Source organism: Mus caroli, unplaced genomic scaffold (genome assembly GCF_978045245.1).
Source record: "Mus caroli unplaced genomic scaffold, Mus_caroli_1 scaffold_2, whole genome shotgun sequence".
NCBI classification, from domain to species: domain Eukaryota; kingdom Metazoa; phylum Chordata; class Mammalia; order Rodentia; family Muridae; genus Mus; species Mus caroli.
This window is the reverse complement of record NW_028227257.1, coordinates 34,031,823-34,045,118: the sequence shown is the minus strand read 5'-3', so window position 1 is coordinate 34,045,118 and position 13,296 is coordinate 34,031,823. Positions and strand designations below refer to the sequence as shown.

General features: G+C 45.7%; 1 protein-coding gene across 7 annotated transcripts in view; it reads left to right on the top strand.

Annotated features, from left to right (window-relative positions):
- The window catches only part of Rin2 (Ras and Rab interactor 2), a 206,771-nt gene extending 193,736 nt beyond the window's left edge, over positions 1–13,035 (top strand). For all 7 annotated transcript variants that reach the window (XM_085833612.1, XM_029472237.2, XM_029472239.2 and 4 more), the window contains 4 exons: positions 1,751–2,056; positions 4,220–4,351; positions 8,677–8,840; positions 11,014–13,035. In XM_085833612.1, coding sequence (XP_085689738.1) covers positions 1,751–2,056; positions 4,220–4,351; positions 8,677–8,840; positions 11,014–11,334 — 923 coding nt within the window. In that variant the 3' untranslated portion in view covers positions 11,335–13,035. The remainder of the gene's footprint in view (positions 1–1,750; positions 2,057–4,219; positions 4,352–8,676; positions 8,841–11,013) is intronic.
- The last annotated feature ends 261 nt before the right edge of the window (positions 13,036–13,296 follow it).

Sequence of the window (13,296 nt, the reverse complement as noted above, 5' to 3'; positions counted from 1 at the left end):
CGCACTTGCAGAATGAAACCACGTTGTGTCCTATATCAAACAGTTACCATGGTACTGGGTCGGATGGGATGGTGAGAATTGTAGCACGTGAGATGAAAAAGTTGGCTCTGAAGAAGCAGAGAATTCATTCATCACTGTGGAAATTGTCTTCAGCCCAGAGACAGAGATTTGTGTTGCTGTTCTTCTACGTACCAACAGTGGAAGCTATTCCATTGGGTGACCATGCAAAGGAGGGAAAATTAACTCCACCCACACCTAAAGGTTTCCCTAACTCCATAGAAATGTAGACATTTAAACATTTCATTTTGAAGCAGTATCAGACTTAAAAGAAAATTGCACAAATAATACAAAGAAGTGACCGGCCTCCACCCAAAGTCCCCAGTGTTAGCCCTTGGCCACTGTCGCTTTGTTCTTTCTGTTCATACGCACATTGCACATGTGCACGTATGCACCTTCTTTGTTGCTGAACCATTAGAGACTTCATCACAGACATTATGCCCCCTTTACCACAATATTTTGTTGTTTCCTAAAAACAAAGCTATCGATTGCAAAGTTCAATATAGTTATCAAACTTGGGGGAAAAATATTAAAACTGTGTTTGCACAGTTACTAAAGGGCTCTAGCAGACCCGAGCATAGCAAACTCAGTGCTAGCAGGTCTTGCCCTTCCCAGTTCCCTCTCCCTTGTAAACCATAGACTACATCATTAAAGTCAGCCACCAAGGTCCATTCCCTTATTTGGACACTTTCTTATTCCAGACTCCTAAGGCTGATCACCAAGGTCCAGCTATCAAAGTCTTCATGTCCAGCAATCAAAAGCCTCCTTTGGTTCACCTAATTAACATGCCAATTAAAACAAACCACTACACCCTAGCCCATTTTAACTCAGACCTCCTCTTTTTTCCTCTTAAAAAAAAAAATCACACCTGCAAGGTCATTTGCTGCTGCCTTCTGCCAGGAAGCATCCACTTTACTCCTCTTGCCAGCTTCACAAAGAATCTCTCTGTGAAAATAGGTGTTTGGATGGAGTTGGTGCCTAATGGGGGCTTCTGGGAGGGAACACCCCACTGTGGGTGAGTCCCTTCAGTTACCAAAGCTGTAGGTTGTATTCACATCTCACCTGATACCTCACTGACCTCCTCTGTTGCAAATTGGTTCAGAACCCAATTCAAAATCCCACCCTACTATTAGAATACCCTTTAGCTTGCAGGCCAGCTACCCTGGCATGCATAGCCATGGACAACAAAGAAGAGACCGTGCCTCAAATACGGTAGGAGATGCAGGTGGACATCCAAGCTTGTCCTCTGACCTCCCTGTCCCTGCCAGCATATGGTCGCTCTCACACACATGCAGGCACACACACACACACACACACACACACACACACACTTGTGGTTTTTTTAAAAAGGAAGAAAATCCTACCAGATACCATATCAACAGGGAAGGACAGTAGAACGCCTAGATTAGAAGGACTTCTGAAACATGTGCGAATGTAGGGAGATTAACATAAACCAGTTTATTTTATTGAGTGTATTCAAGGACAGTGTTATCAGGACAAGCTTGTCTTACCTGTGAGTCGTGAGTCGTGGTGGTTCTGTCTGTAGTCTGTCAGGTGTTAAACGCCCTGATCACGTGTTTGTCCTCTCCTCTGAAGGCTGTGTAGAGTCACAGATGTGTATCCCAAGAAAGCACCAGTTGCCATCACCCTCTCTTCAGACTGTGGTCACCTTAGCTTCTGTTTTCTTTGGCAGATGTGGTGTTGGAGAAGGCCATGCACAAGTGTATCTTGAAACCCCTCAAGGGCCATGTGGAGGCCATGCTGAAGGACTTCCACACGGCTGACGGCTCGTGGAAACAACTCAAGGAAAACCTACAACTCGTGCGGCAGAGGAACCCCCAGGAGCTGGGGGTCTTTGCCCCCACCCCTGACTTGATGGAGCTGGAGAAAATCAAGCTTAAATTCATGACCATGCAGAAGATGTATTCGCCAGAAAAGAAAGTCATGCTTTTGCTACGGGTCTGTAAGCTCATCTACACTGTCATGGAGAACAACTCAGGTGAGACAGCCTGTCACTTGGTCCAGATATCTGACTGAGCCCCAATATCCCCTCCCTTCAGTCTCTCGATTTCACCTAGCAGCCTCTAGAACTACAAATGCAACTGACAGAATTCGTCAAATGAATTCATCTCGTGCAGCAGAGTCACATAATAGCTCAGTCAGTGAACGTGGATAAGGACAAAGTAAGAGTGGTCTAGAATGCTGACTTAAAGACTTTGTGTAGCGTAGTGCTTATGAGTTTGTCACTCTCCCTGTGCAAATGAGTTTCTTTACAGAGGGTCTTTGGCCAGCTTAATTTTAAACCCTGCAGTTCCCACATCAGTTGTTACATATGCCTCTCTCCTCCCTAATGTGAGAATGAGGTAAGGCACCTCATTCTGAACTCCAAGTGCAATGGAACATTAGTGAGAACCTCTGCCACACTCTGGCCCATACGTGTTTATGCTGATAATCTACAGCACGTGTATGAGAAATCTGGAGTGCTTGGTGAGAATGAGGTTGAAACGATGTGATCAGAAGCCATCAAAGAACTAAGAAATAAGTCCTCAGAATTCCCCTGGCTCTTTCCTAAAGATGCAGAAGTCCCATGATTCATCATGGGTAGTGACTGAGCCCACCCTGTCCCAGGCCTTCAGAGAGTGGGCGATGACCAACCTTTTTTTCTTGGCAGAAATTGCCATAGTAGAAAAACCACAGAGAGAAAACACAGGCTCTCTTACCCGTTGCTGGAGTGGATAGGAATGCACATGTGCATGCATTGCAGACTATACTGAGTGAAGATTTTAACCTCTGAGCTCTTGGGACCAGGGAGGTGGTTCAGCCAGCAAAGTGCTTGTCAGGCAAGCTTAAGGGCCAGAGTTCAGATCTCCAGCATCCACAGAGATGCTGGGTGGATGTGTGTGGCAGCTTACCCACAACCCCACACTTGTGAGGCAGAGGAAAGGGGATCCCCAGGATAATCTGACTAGTTAGAGTAGCCAAATCAGTAAGCTCCAAGTGAGAAACTCTGCCTCAATAAATACAGAAGAGAACAATTGAGGACAACACCTAATGTCAACCCCTGGCTTCTATGTGCATGTACACACACACACACACACACACACACACACACACACGCACACACGCGCACACGCGCACACACACATAGACCTTGAGCTATTGCCAGCCTGTGGACAAGGCCTCTGAAATCTGAAGCACATATCTCTGTAGCTCATGAGATCATTTATAAAATTTTCCAATACCTGCTCAGGATTACATTGTTCTGATAGCATTGTCTCTCCATCTGTACACGGGTACTGTTTCAGACATGATTATCTTCATTGTGGGGGCTGTCCCACTTCCTCTGGGGAAGCTTAGCAGCATCCTGAATACCATCCGCACCCTCACTGTCCAGCTGTGATCATGAAAACTGTTTCCAGATAGTGTCAAGTGTGCTTTCTGCTGGCAAAAATCACTCCATTTAAGCCATTAAGTTACTACCATTGCAAGCAAACAACATAAGAGATAAGGACTTATTTTCTCCTTCTTCTCCATCTTTTCCTTCTTCTCCTTCTTTTCCTCCTCCTCTTCCTCTTCTTCCTCCTCCTTCCTCCTCCTCCCCTCTCCTCCTCTTCTTCCTCCTCCTCCTCCTCCTCCCTCTATATTGCTATTAATCAGGTGTTATCATCAATGCACTGAATTTCTATCATCAACATAGATTTAAATAAATCAAATAAATAAAATGAACATTGAGCAGAGAGCAAAATTTTCTTCTGGCATAAGTTTGGTCTGTCATTGCATTTTCAATAAATGTACACCGAAGACAGTGAGCTGGAAAGAATTAGCCTAAGGAAATCTTTCATTTGGGGTTTATATTATGCCTTGATAACAGCTTAAAACACTTAAAAGCACTCTGTTCTAGTGCACAAATCTTAAAAATGGGAAGAAAATCTGAGCTGTCTCAGAGACATTCATTATGAGATTGTGAGCAAGGGTTAGTCCCAGAAAGCAGGAGGAAGAGTCAAGGGCCACGTAAGTGAATTCCAGGAACTCCCACGCCTGTTTATAAGTAGCACATTTCCCCAGCATGACTCCTTGGTGGCTAATAAAAGCAGCAAATAGGATGTGAAAGAAAGAAACATAGATAAAAATATCCCACCTTGCCCTCTCATCCTGATCCTAGGGAGGATGTATGGTGCAGACGACTTCTTGCCAGTCCTGACCTATGTCATAGCTCAGTGTGACATGCTTGAACTGGACACGGAAATCGAGTACATGATGGAACTCCTGGACCCATCACTGCTGCACGGAGAAGGTAATATACCCCTCCATGTGTCAGAGGAACTGGACAGCGAGGTTTTGGGGGAGAGGAGGGGCAGTTGGCGGGGATTACACATTTTAAATTTGAGATAAAATTCATGGAATGTAAAATTAGCCACTTTGGAACTGGGCACGGTGGTCTACAACTGTCACCTTGGCATTTGGGAGGTTGAAGCAGCACGCTTTGGAGTCCATGCTGGCCTGAGCTACACAGCAAAGACCAGGCTTAAAAAGCACGGTGAGGGAAATAGCTGAGCCAGTGAAATGCTTTTGAGTCTGCCTTTAAACCCCAGCATACGCATCGCAGAGCTCGAAATGTTGGTATAAATTGCAATCCCAGCCCTGGGGAGGTGGAGACACACTGGCTGGCCAGCCGGGCCAGATCAGCAGTGAGCTTCACACCAAAAGAGATCCAGTCTCAGGTAACAAGGTGTATGGAATCTGAGGAATAATACCAAAGGTTGCCCTCTGGTGTCTACCTTTATTCGAGCATTTGTGTAGAGACACACACACACACACACACACACACACACACACACACACGACTGGGAGTACATACAGAGAGTGCTGTCCACTACCACCTCTATCTAGCTCCAAAGCGTCTTTATCAGCCCAAATCCATCCCTGTGGCTAGGAAACCAGTTCCTGGGGTGCTTGACACCTCACTGATTAACTGCAAGACTAATTGGAATTTAAAGCTACCTACTAGCCTGGGTGTTTTGGTATATGCCTCTAATCCTAGCACTTGAGAGGGTCAGAAAGTCAAGGTTATCCTTGACTAAATAGTGAGTTAGAGGCCAGCCTGGACAACATGAGACCCTGTTCCCCCAAACAAATTATGACTTTAAAAAAAATACAGTAATAATAGTAATTTATTGTAGAAAAATTGAAATTAAAAAAGGAGAAAATACAACCAAGCCTGAGAATCAACATTTAACTTAGTAGAATTAAACATCCACTAGAATATGCTTTCCCTTTGTTTGGTATGCCTGTGTTTGTTTGTTTGTTTGTTTGTCTAAGTACTAGGGATTGAACCTAGGGCCTCAGATGTGCAAAGCAAGTAAGTAGCCAATCACTGAACCACAGCCCTTAAAATATCATTAAAAAAAAATACGGATTCTTTTATTTAGAAAGTTGCCGACTTTTTATTAAAGAATAGTTACACTGATAGAAAAATAGCCTGCTATTGTTACCACTAAAACCAATGAAAAGCTGGCCTTAAAAAAAAAAAAAAAAAAGACTTGTTTCAAACACCACCATTGGTGTGCTTGCCGTTTATTTGGTGTTCAGGTTCAGTCCTACCCTGCGCTCAGTCTTAACCGAGGACATCCTAGCTCCTTCTGCATCAGTTAGAGGTCGGATCATCGTGAAGAGCCTTCAGATGCTTGACTGTGTAGCTCACAACCTCGAAAGGCGACAAGAGCTGGGACTCTCCTGTGAGCTGGTCATTCTGGGAGGAGACAAACCGGGGCCTGTGTGCACATCTGTTAATTCTTTTCAGGAGTCTCTTGGGCACCCAGACAGACCCTGATGGGGCAGCTGTGTTTTCTCTGTTCCTATTGAGTTTCAGTCTGGGCTTGAGCACAAAGGTCTACCTGTCCTTGGGATGCCCTGGGTTTACATCATCTAGGAAGACATGCCCGCCCCATCCCTTTTTGGGCGCCACCAACTTGGGATAAGTATCCTCCATCCTGTCCCCAAGCCGAGGCAGATGCGAATGAGTTCTTCCGGCCTCTGTGTCTCACCCGGCCATATCCATGAAATTTCAGCCGGGGACCCAGGTATTCCAATATGAGCCCGTGACTCCCACGGTGTCTTTTCCTCTTCCAGGGATTGGGCAGAAGAGACAATGAGTGTGGCTTTGTCCAGGCACCGAGGTAGACATTTGTAAGCTCCAGTGTGGAGCCAACCCTTTTCCCACCATGTGATTATTGCGGTTTGGGGTTTATTTTGGTGGTTTCTAGTAGCAAGAAGACCCCTTGAGGCTTTGGGGAAAAGAGTGTCACAGTCTCCCTTAGAAAAGCATCCTTCTGTTGTTGACAGTGTGTACTTAGATGCTTACGTCTTGTGGTCTGAGGACAGAGACAACCATTTCCTGCCCCCTTTCCCGGCAGTGCCTCAGAGTGACATTCCGGGTTTCAAGCTTGTCTTCTTAAAGGAGAACAAATCAGCATTGCGTTGTGACAGATGGGCAGGATTGTCTTCGCCAGCAGGAATCCCTGTGAGGAAGAATAAAAAAAAAAAAAAGGATACACTGATATATGAACAGCCCATGGGTTTCCTCAGCATGAACTGTGCCAGGCACTCTGCTTGCCTTCCTTCCTGGGGAGAGCGTGGCCCAGGCAGGCTGCCTGCCCACAGCTCTGGACTAAGCTCTGAGGTATTGAACTGCAGCCCCTCCGATCTGGATCTAGAGTTGTTGCAGCCATGATGTGTCACAGGCCCATGCTTTCTGTGGCCTGTCCAGAGCTCTCTTGGGTTAACTTTACAACAGTTTCGTGTCTTTTCTGCTGTGTAAGCAGCCATTCTCATTTACGGCCCAGCACCATAGATCCCCTTGCAAGCTCAGAGCTCTTGCTTCTGGATGGGTATAGTTTTGCTGAAATCGAAAACCTTCCTCTAATTGTATCCACATGTTTCAAAGTGTGGCCAGTTCTGTGTTTCTAGCATTTGAGGTTTTCTCCTTAGTGGGCTGAGCATATCAGGGCTGTGGAGTCAAAATTCAAAGTCCAAGGAACCCCTCAGCACCCCACAGGGATTGTAGCTCGCGGAGCCACAGTTAAATGCTGACACCAGGATGCAGTCAGATTCTAGTAGTCGTGTAGACTGTGCTGAACTCCCCTGTGTGGCATTCACACACTTGAGCTAGCATTTTAAACTGAGTCATGAGTGACTTATTCCTGGGACAGATACTAAGGATTAATAATTTGTAGCCAAAGTTGCTGTAGCAATCTTAAATTGTGGATGGTAGGGTCAGGAAAATTCTAAACAAAAAGCCTGATATGGGCTGCCTTGGCTTGTGGATATGGCTAAATGATAGAGCCCGTGGCTAGCTGCACCCTAAAGCACTGCAAAGAAAGAAGGGGGGAGGGGATCTCCATCGATGACTGCCAACAACAAGGCTGCTTTGCCAGGTTCAACCCCAGTGTGGGTTCACAGGCCTGCTACCCAGGCTCCTGAGAAATGAAACCATCTCAATCCTGCACATGGGTCAGAGAGAGTTCTGCAAGGCTCCCTGTGGGCAATGAAAGGCTTTGGCCATGAAAGTGACACTTCTTTCTCACTTGATTGCAATGAACTTCTGGTCTATGAGTGAATCAATTGTCACATCTGCCCTCTTTAATGTGTGTCTCCACTTCTGGGGGACAGGGATACAGGTTCTCATGATCTCCTGTTCCCTACCTCTGTCTTGAACACATAGTGAAACTCTAATGGATATTTTTGTCCTTCTTCCCCTAAACTCTTTATGTGGTGTTTCTGTCCTACGGGGTATTATAAGTCGTCTATTGATGATATAAGATTTATGGGAGGATTATGTCTTTAAATACAAAATGTGTAGCATGCAGAGAATTCTCACTACACCCTCAAAACGCCCTCTAGTGGCACTCAAGCACATTTGCAAATTCTTCAGCAAGCAACTGATTTATTTTTAAGACAAACCAAGAAAAATACATGGATATCTTAAAATGTCTCTTGTCTGTCAGCACTCCTCACTGACAGGAGAGATGAATTTTAATGGCACTCTCAGAGGGACACCACTGTATTTAATATGTAAATCTCTTCTCTTAAATGTGGGAACAGAAATGCTGTGGGCTCTTGGGTGTTCCCTGCCCCTGGCACAGGCTTGGGTCACTCCATAAGTGTGTGTGAGATGAATGCTTGAGTAGAGATGAGTGATGCGCTGTAGGATGTGTGTCTCTGTGGAAGCGCTGGAGAAATCACCGTCTACTTCCATGTCTGTAAGGCTCTGCGCCTGAGAATTCAATCAACCACAAACTATAAGATTTAAGGGGAAAAAAAAAAAAGAAACAAACACATACAAACTTTTTAATTGTCCTTTCCCCTAAACTCTTTATGTAATGTTTCTATTCTACAGGGTATTTTAAGTCATCTAATGATGATGTAAGATTTATGGGTGGGTTATGTAGATCATATGCAAATGCTGTGACTTTTAAAATGAGTTAAGCATCCATAGATTTTAGTATACAGGGGTCAGACCCTAGACTCTGTCCCTAGAATTGTATGACATTAATGCCCGTGCATCTCCGCTGCCATCGCCAGTGTGACACTCCTAAGGACCCATTCTCACTGCCCTTCCAGGAGGCTATTACTTGACCAGTGCCTATGGGGCGCTATCTCTGATAAAGAATTTCCAAGAAGAACAGGCTGCGAGACTGCTCAGCTCCGAAGCCAGGGACACGCTGAGGCAGTGGCACAAGCGGAGAACCACCAACCGAACTATCCCCTCCGTTGACGACTTTCAGGTACACACCCAAGTCCAAGTCCAAGTCCCAGCCCCAGCCCTGCTTCCCGTCTCCAGGGAAGGGAGAGCTATTTCCTACCGCACATGGCCTCAGGGCCTGAGGGCCTGGCTCCGGGGGAGTCACCTTGTAGAAAAGGAACAATGAAGCCACCCTCTGGTCACTCCTGTGTCTTTAGATGTATACACAGATGCACCTCGACTTTCAAAGGCCCACGTCCTCATTGGCTACACTAGAAGAGAAAAGTACACTAACCTATCAAACATGGTAATGTAGGAAAACAGTGGGCATCTGTGGGGAAGATTTGTTGTATCGAATTGTGATCTTGTTGCTGATTGTCAGGGCCAGTTCATCACTGCTATCCAGCCTTATCTGGTGGATGGTATTCAATATTCAGCCTGGGGGTGGGGGAGGTTATAGATTCAAAACCTGGCTGTTAGGATAGTTCAGTGGTAGACCGAAAGTGCAACGCCCTGGGTTCCTTCCCTAGCACTTACAGAAAAAAAATATATATATAAAATAAAAGTCTCTACTGGGTGTGACTCACTTTTAAACATAAAGATAAATATAATTATCTCCACATAAAACATACACACATTTGGCCTGCTGTTAAATACCTAACCCAACAAAATGTCCAAAGAAGAAAGCCGCAGCAGAGGGAACGGATATCCAGTTTCCTCAGGAAACAGCAGTGCTTATCCTGCAGTGCCCCCCCCTCACCCCCCCATCCCTCCCCACTCCCACCCCGTTGCCCTTTGGGAAGTGGGGGAGGTGCAACGAGGTATCTTTCTACCGCTGTCCCTCCCCCCTTTCTCCTTCAAGTTCTAAACCAAATCCCCTGGATCCCCTGGAATCGCCCGGCTCTTAGGACAGCACCTCAGTTTGAGAGTGGACACCACAGCCAGGCCCCTCTCGGTTTCCAGGCCGAGCTGCTGTGTGGTTCCCATAGGGTGACACAGAGCCTTTCCCTGGCCCAGCAACCCCAGAGTTACTTCTGTCTGTGCAATGGGGATCGGATCTGCAGCTCTCTTTGGGCAATCATCTGAAGGCTCCTGTGAAAGCCTGAAACGTGGCTGTGCTTTATTTCCAAGTGCTGCACAGCCAGTTCCCTAGCAGGAACCTGAAACGCCAGTGCCTTTGTGCCCAGATTCACCTCCCTTGCCTTTCCCTTCCCACTTCTCTGAAAACAAGCCTTGGTTCAAAGTCAAGCCCATGCTTGAAAAGCAAGGTCAGCATGTTCTTCTCCAGGATTGCAATTTTCTCAGAAATTCCTTTCAGACACACCAACTACAAAAGAACAACACATGCTGTGCGAGCGCGGGCGCGCACACACACACACACACACCCCTGCTTAGGTTGTTCAAGAGCATCCACACTGTGAGTTGTTTAGCTCATGCAGACATTGGGCTACTGCCATATCGGGTATGCAAGGAGATGGGGTCCCGAGAGGCTCACTGTCTCCTAAGACACCTACATGACTCTTAATGCCAAGCTTGCAGCCGGCTCCTTTTACTTCCCCAGCATCACGTTATGCTTAGTCAGCCTCGTCTCTAAAGCTTTCTGGCAGAATCAACATCCCTTCCCTGATTCTTCCCACATTTTAGCCCGAGCCACTGGGAGACTGGGAGTCTTATGTAAGGTGGCCGCATGAGATCACCATTTGGGGAGAGTGGTCAGACCTCAGCAGTTTGACCAAGCATTGTTGTCTTTGGGTAGGCTTCCTAGAATGTCACAAAGCAAGCATCATGGGTGCTGGTATGTCTAGATGTTTTAAATCCCCTCCTGCTAACTGCTGCCCCAGACTCTCCTGCTGTTTGGGTTATTTTTCAAGCTGAGAAAAATCCCAACTTTGGATATGGTTCACACTCTTAGTCAGGATCTCTTCAGCAGCTGGCCTTATAATGGAAATAGAAAGATGAAAACCAGGGCTGGCGGGACTTCCTGTTGTTTCCCTTTGCAATGAGTTAACATGTGGCAGTTCAGTCCCCGCCATAGTCTCTGCCACTGTCCAAGTACAGATCAGAATCTTTCCTGGCAAGAGCTGTGTGGTCTGACTAAACATCTGGACAAGCCCCAGCCTTGAGTGGCTCTCCAGTTCGGCCTTGCACTTACCTCTGAACAGCGTCTGTTTTCTTTTCTGCGCTTGCTCCTGACATCTCTCTTTTCCCCCTTGCAGAATTACCTCCGAGTTGCCTTCCAAGAGGTCAACAGCGGATGCACTGGGAAGACCCTCCTTGTGAGACCGTACATCACCACAGAGGATGTATGTCAGCTCTGTGCTGAGAAGTTTAAGGTGGAGGACCCTGAAGAGTACAGCCTGTTTCTCTTTGTTGATGAGACATGGCAACAACTGGCAGAGGACACTTATCCTCAGAAGATCAAGGCCGAACTGCACAGCCGGCCTCAGCCCCACATCTTCCACTTTGTCTACAAACGAATCAAGAGTGATCCTTACGGGGTGATTTTCCAGAATGGAGAAGACCTCACTCCCTCATAGGGGACACATGGGACTTCCCATTGATACATCCAAAAAGGGAGCTGAGAGTCTAGCTTTCTGGCTGCCTTGGGTTTGAGCTTAGAAGACAGCCACCTCCTCAAGCATCCCTCAGTTCAGTGACTAAGCCATCCATAGGCTGATTTGGCCAAGGGCATCCTTTAGATACATTGCCCAGATGAGGTAGCTGAGATTTGGGAAATAGTAAGACTCTCCTCCAGAAATGGTAAATTGCATTTAATGGTTCAGGTGTCCTGAGATCACTGGTTAGTTAACTAGTTAACCTTAGCCAGCTTCAGGGTTGGCTTACACATCTGTCTATGTGCTGAGGAAACACTTAAGGTACAAACTCTTGGATTCGATAGCAGGTGTTGACAAGACTGTCCGATGCAGTGCGTCAGGTCCCTCTCAGCTTTGTGGATGGCTCCATCCTTCCCTCTTGCCCTTCTTTTGTCCATCCTTCATCCTATACTTTTTTTTTTTTTACAAAGAGCCTTTGTGTTTTTATATATTTCATAGAAAAATTTATAGCAGTTGCAGGTAAACTGTCAGGATTGGTTTTTAAAATATTTTTGTAACTTTTAAAATATTCTTTAAGTATGCATGTGATTTAACATTTAATATTTGAAGATAAATCTCTTGCTGGATTTGAGAGTACTGCATTTTAGACGCCTCGTAGATAATCTCTCTTCTATAACTGGATATTTCGGCAAATTTGAGGGGAGAGACTTCTGGTTGTCTTAAAGCAATCCCTGACGCTGGCCACAGGCTGCCTTTGAAAAATCGGGTATACTGTTTGTTACATTGTTCACTTTTAGTGCTGGTGTACAGTTCATTGTCTGTTTATGTTTTTAAGCAATCAATGCTGAGAATTAGAAGAGAAATGAATGTAGAGAGAGGTAGAGAGAGAAACACAGACTCTAAGGGGGGGACTGAGGAATGTAGTCTGCAGGTTCAGGCTCTTCGGAAGACATGGGAAAAGGAGTCAGTACTGTAAAATATGTGCTGCGGTGAGCTTTGACAAAGATCTGTTCCATATGCTATCTGCTTTGGGGAAACAATTTTTAAAATCCCAATAAGGAAAAGTAAATCAAGGATAACGATCCCTCTGACCCATTTTGTAAGCCGACACTAAGGACGTCCATTTATTTGGAGGCAGAAACCAAGTCATGTATAATACGAGTTGAGTTCAATGAGATGTTGATGGGGAGAGGATGCACCAAAACCAAAAACAAACCAAAAACAAAACAAAAAACAAACCCTCTCTGTATTATAAGACAGGATAATGGTTGGGGTGTGGCTCAGTGGTAGTGCTAACATTCACACACTAGCATGCTGGGTTCCATCCTCAGTGTGACAAATAATGAACAGAACAAGCAGAAAACATGGATGTATGGTGAAGTTAGACTTATGTTGTATAAAATGAATTTATGGACACACATATTCCAGAAGGGTCATACATTAGTGTAATACAGATCATTGCAAAACAAAAGCAGAAAGCCATGTTACTGTCCTGTGTAAGGATGTGCAGGCATCTGATCTGGAGGACCTCGTACCCTGTACGAGGCTTTTGTTGTCCCAGAACCCTCCCTTGGCACATGCTGGGTTGTGCTTCCTTTTGTAAATGATTTTCAATGGAATTTTGCACATAATACATTGTAATACTGTACAATAATCCTATGTAAAATAATTTTTGCAATATTCTTCAGTTGTCTTTTTTGTTGTTGGTGGTGGCGGTGGCAGCGGCAGCGGTGGCAGCGGCAGCAGTGGCAGCGATTTGTTTGAGTCAGAATATAATCAGGTACCCAAAGATGCTGTGCAAGTGTACATGACAGTGGCTGGGGCTTGGTGGCCTTTGCCTTTTACCATAGCACCCAGGAGGCAGAGGCACATGGATCTCTGTGAGTTGTAGGCACGCTGTGCTACATAGTGAGACCCTGTTTCAAACATCCAGGGGCGCGAACA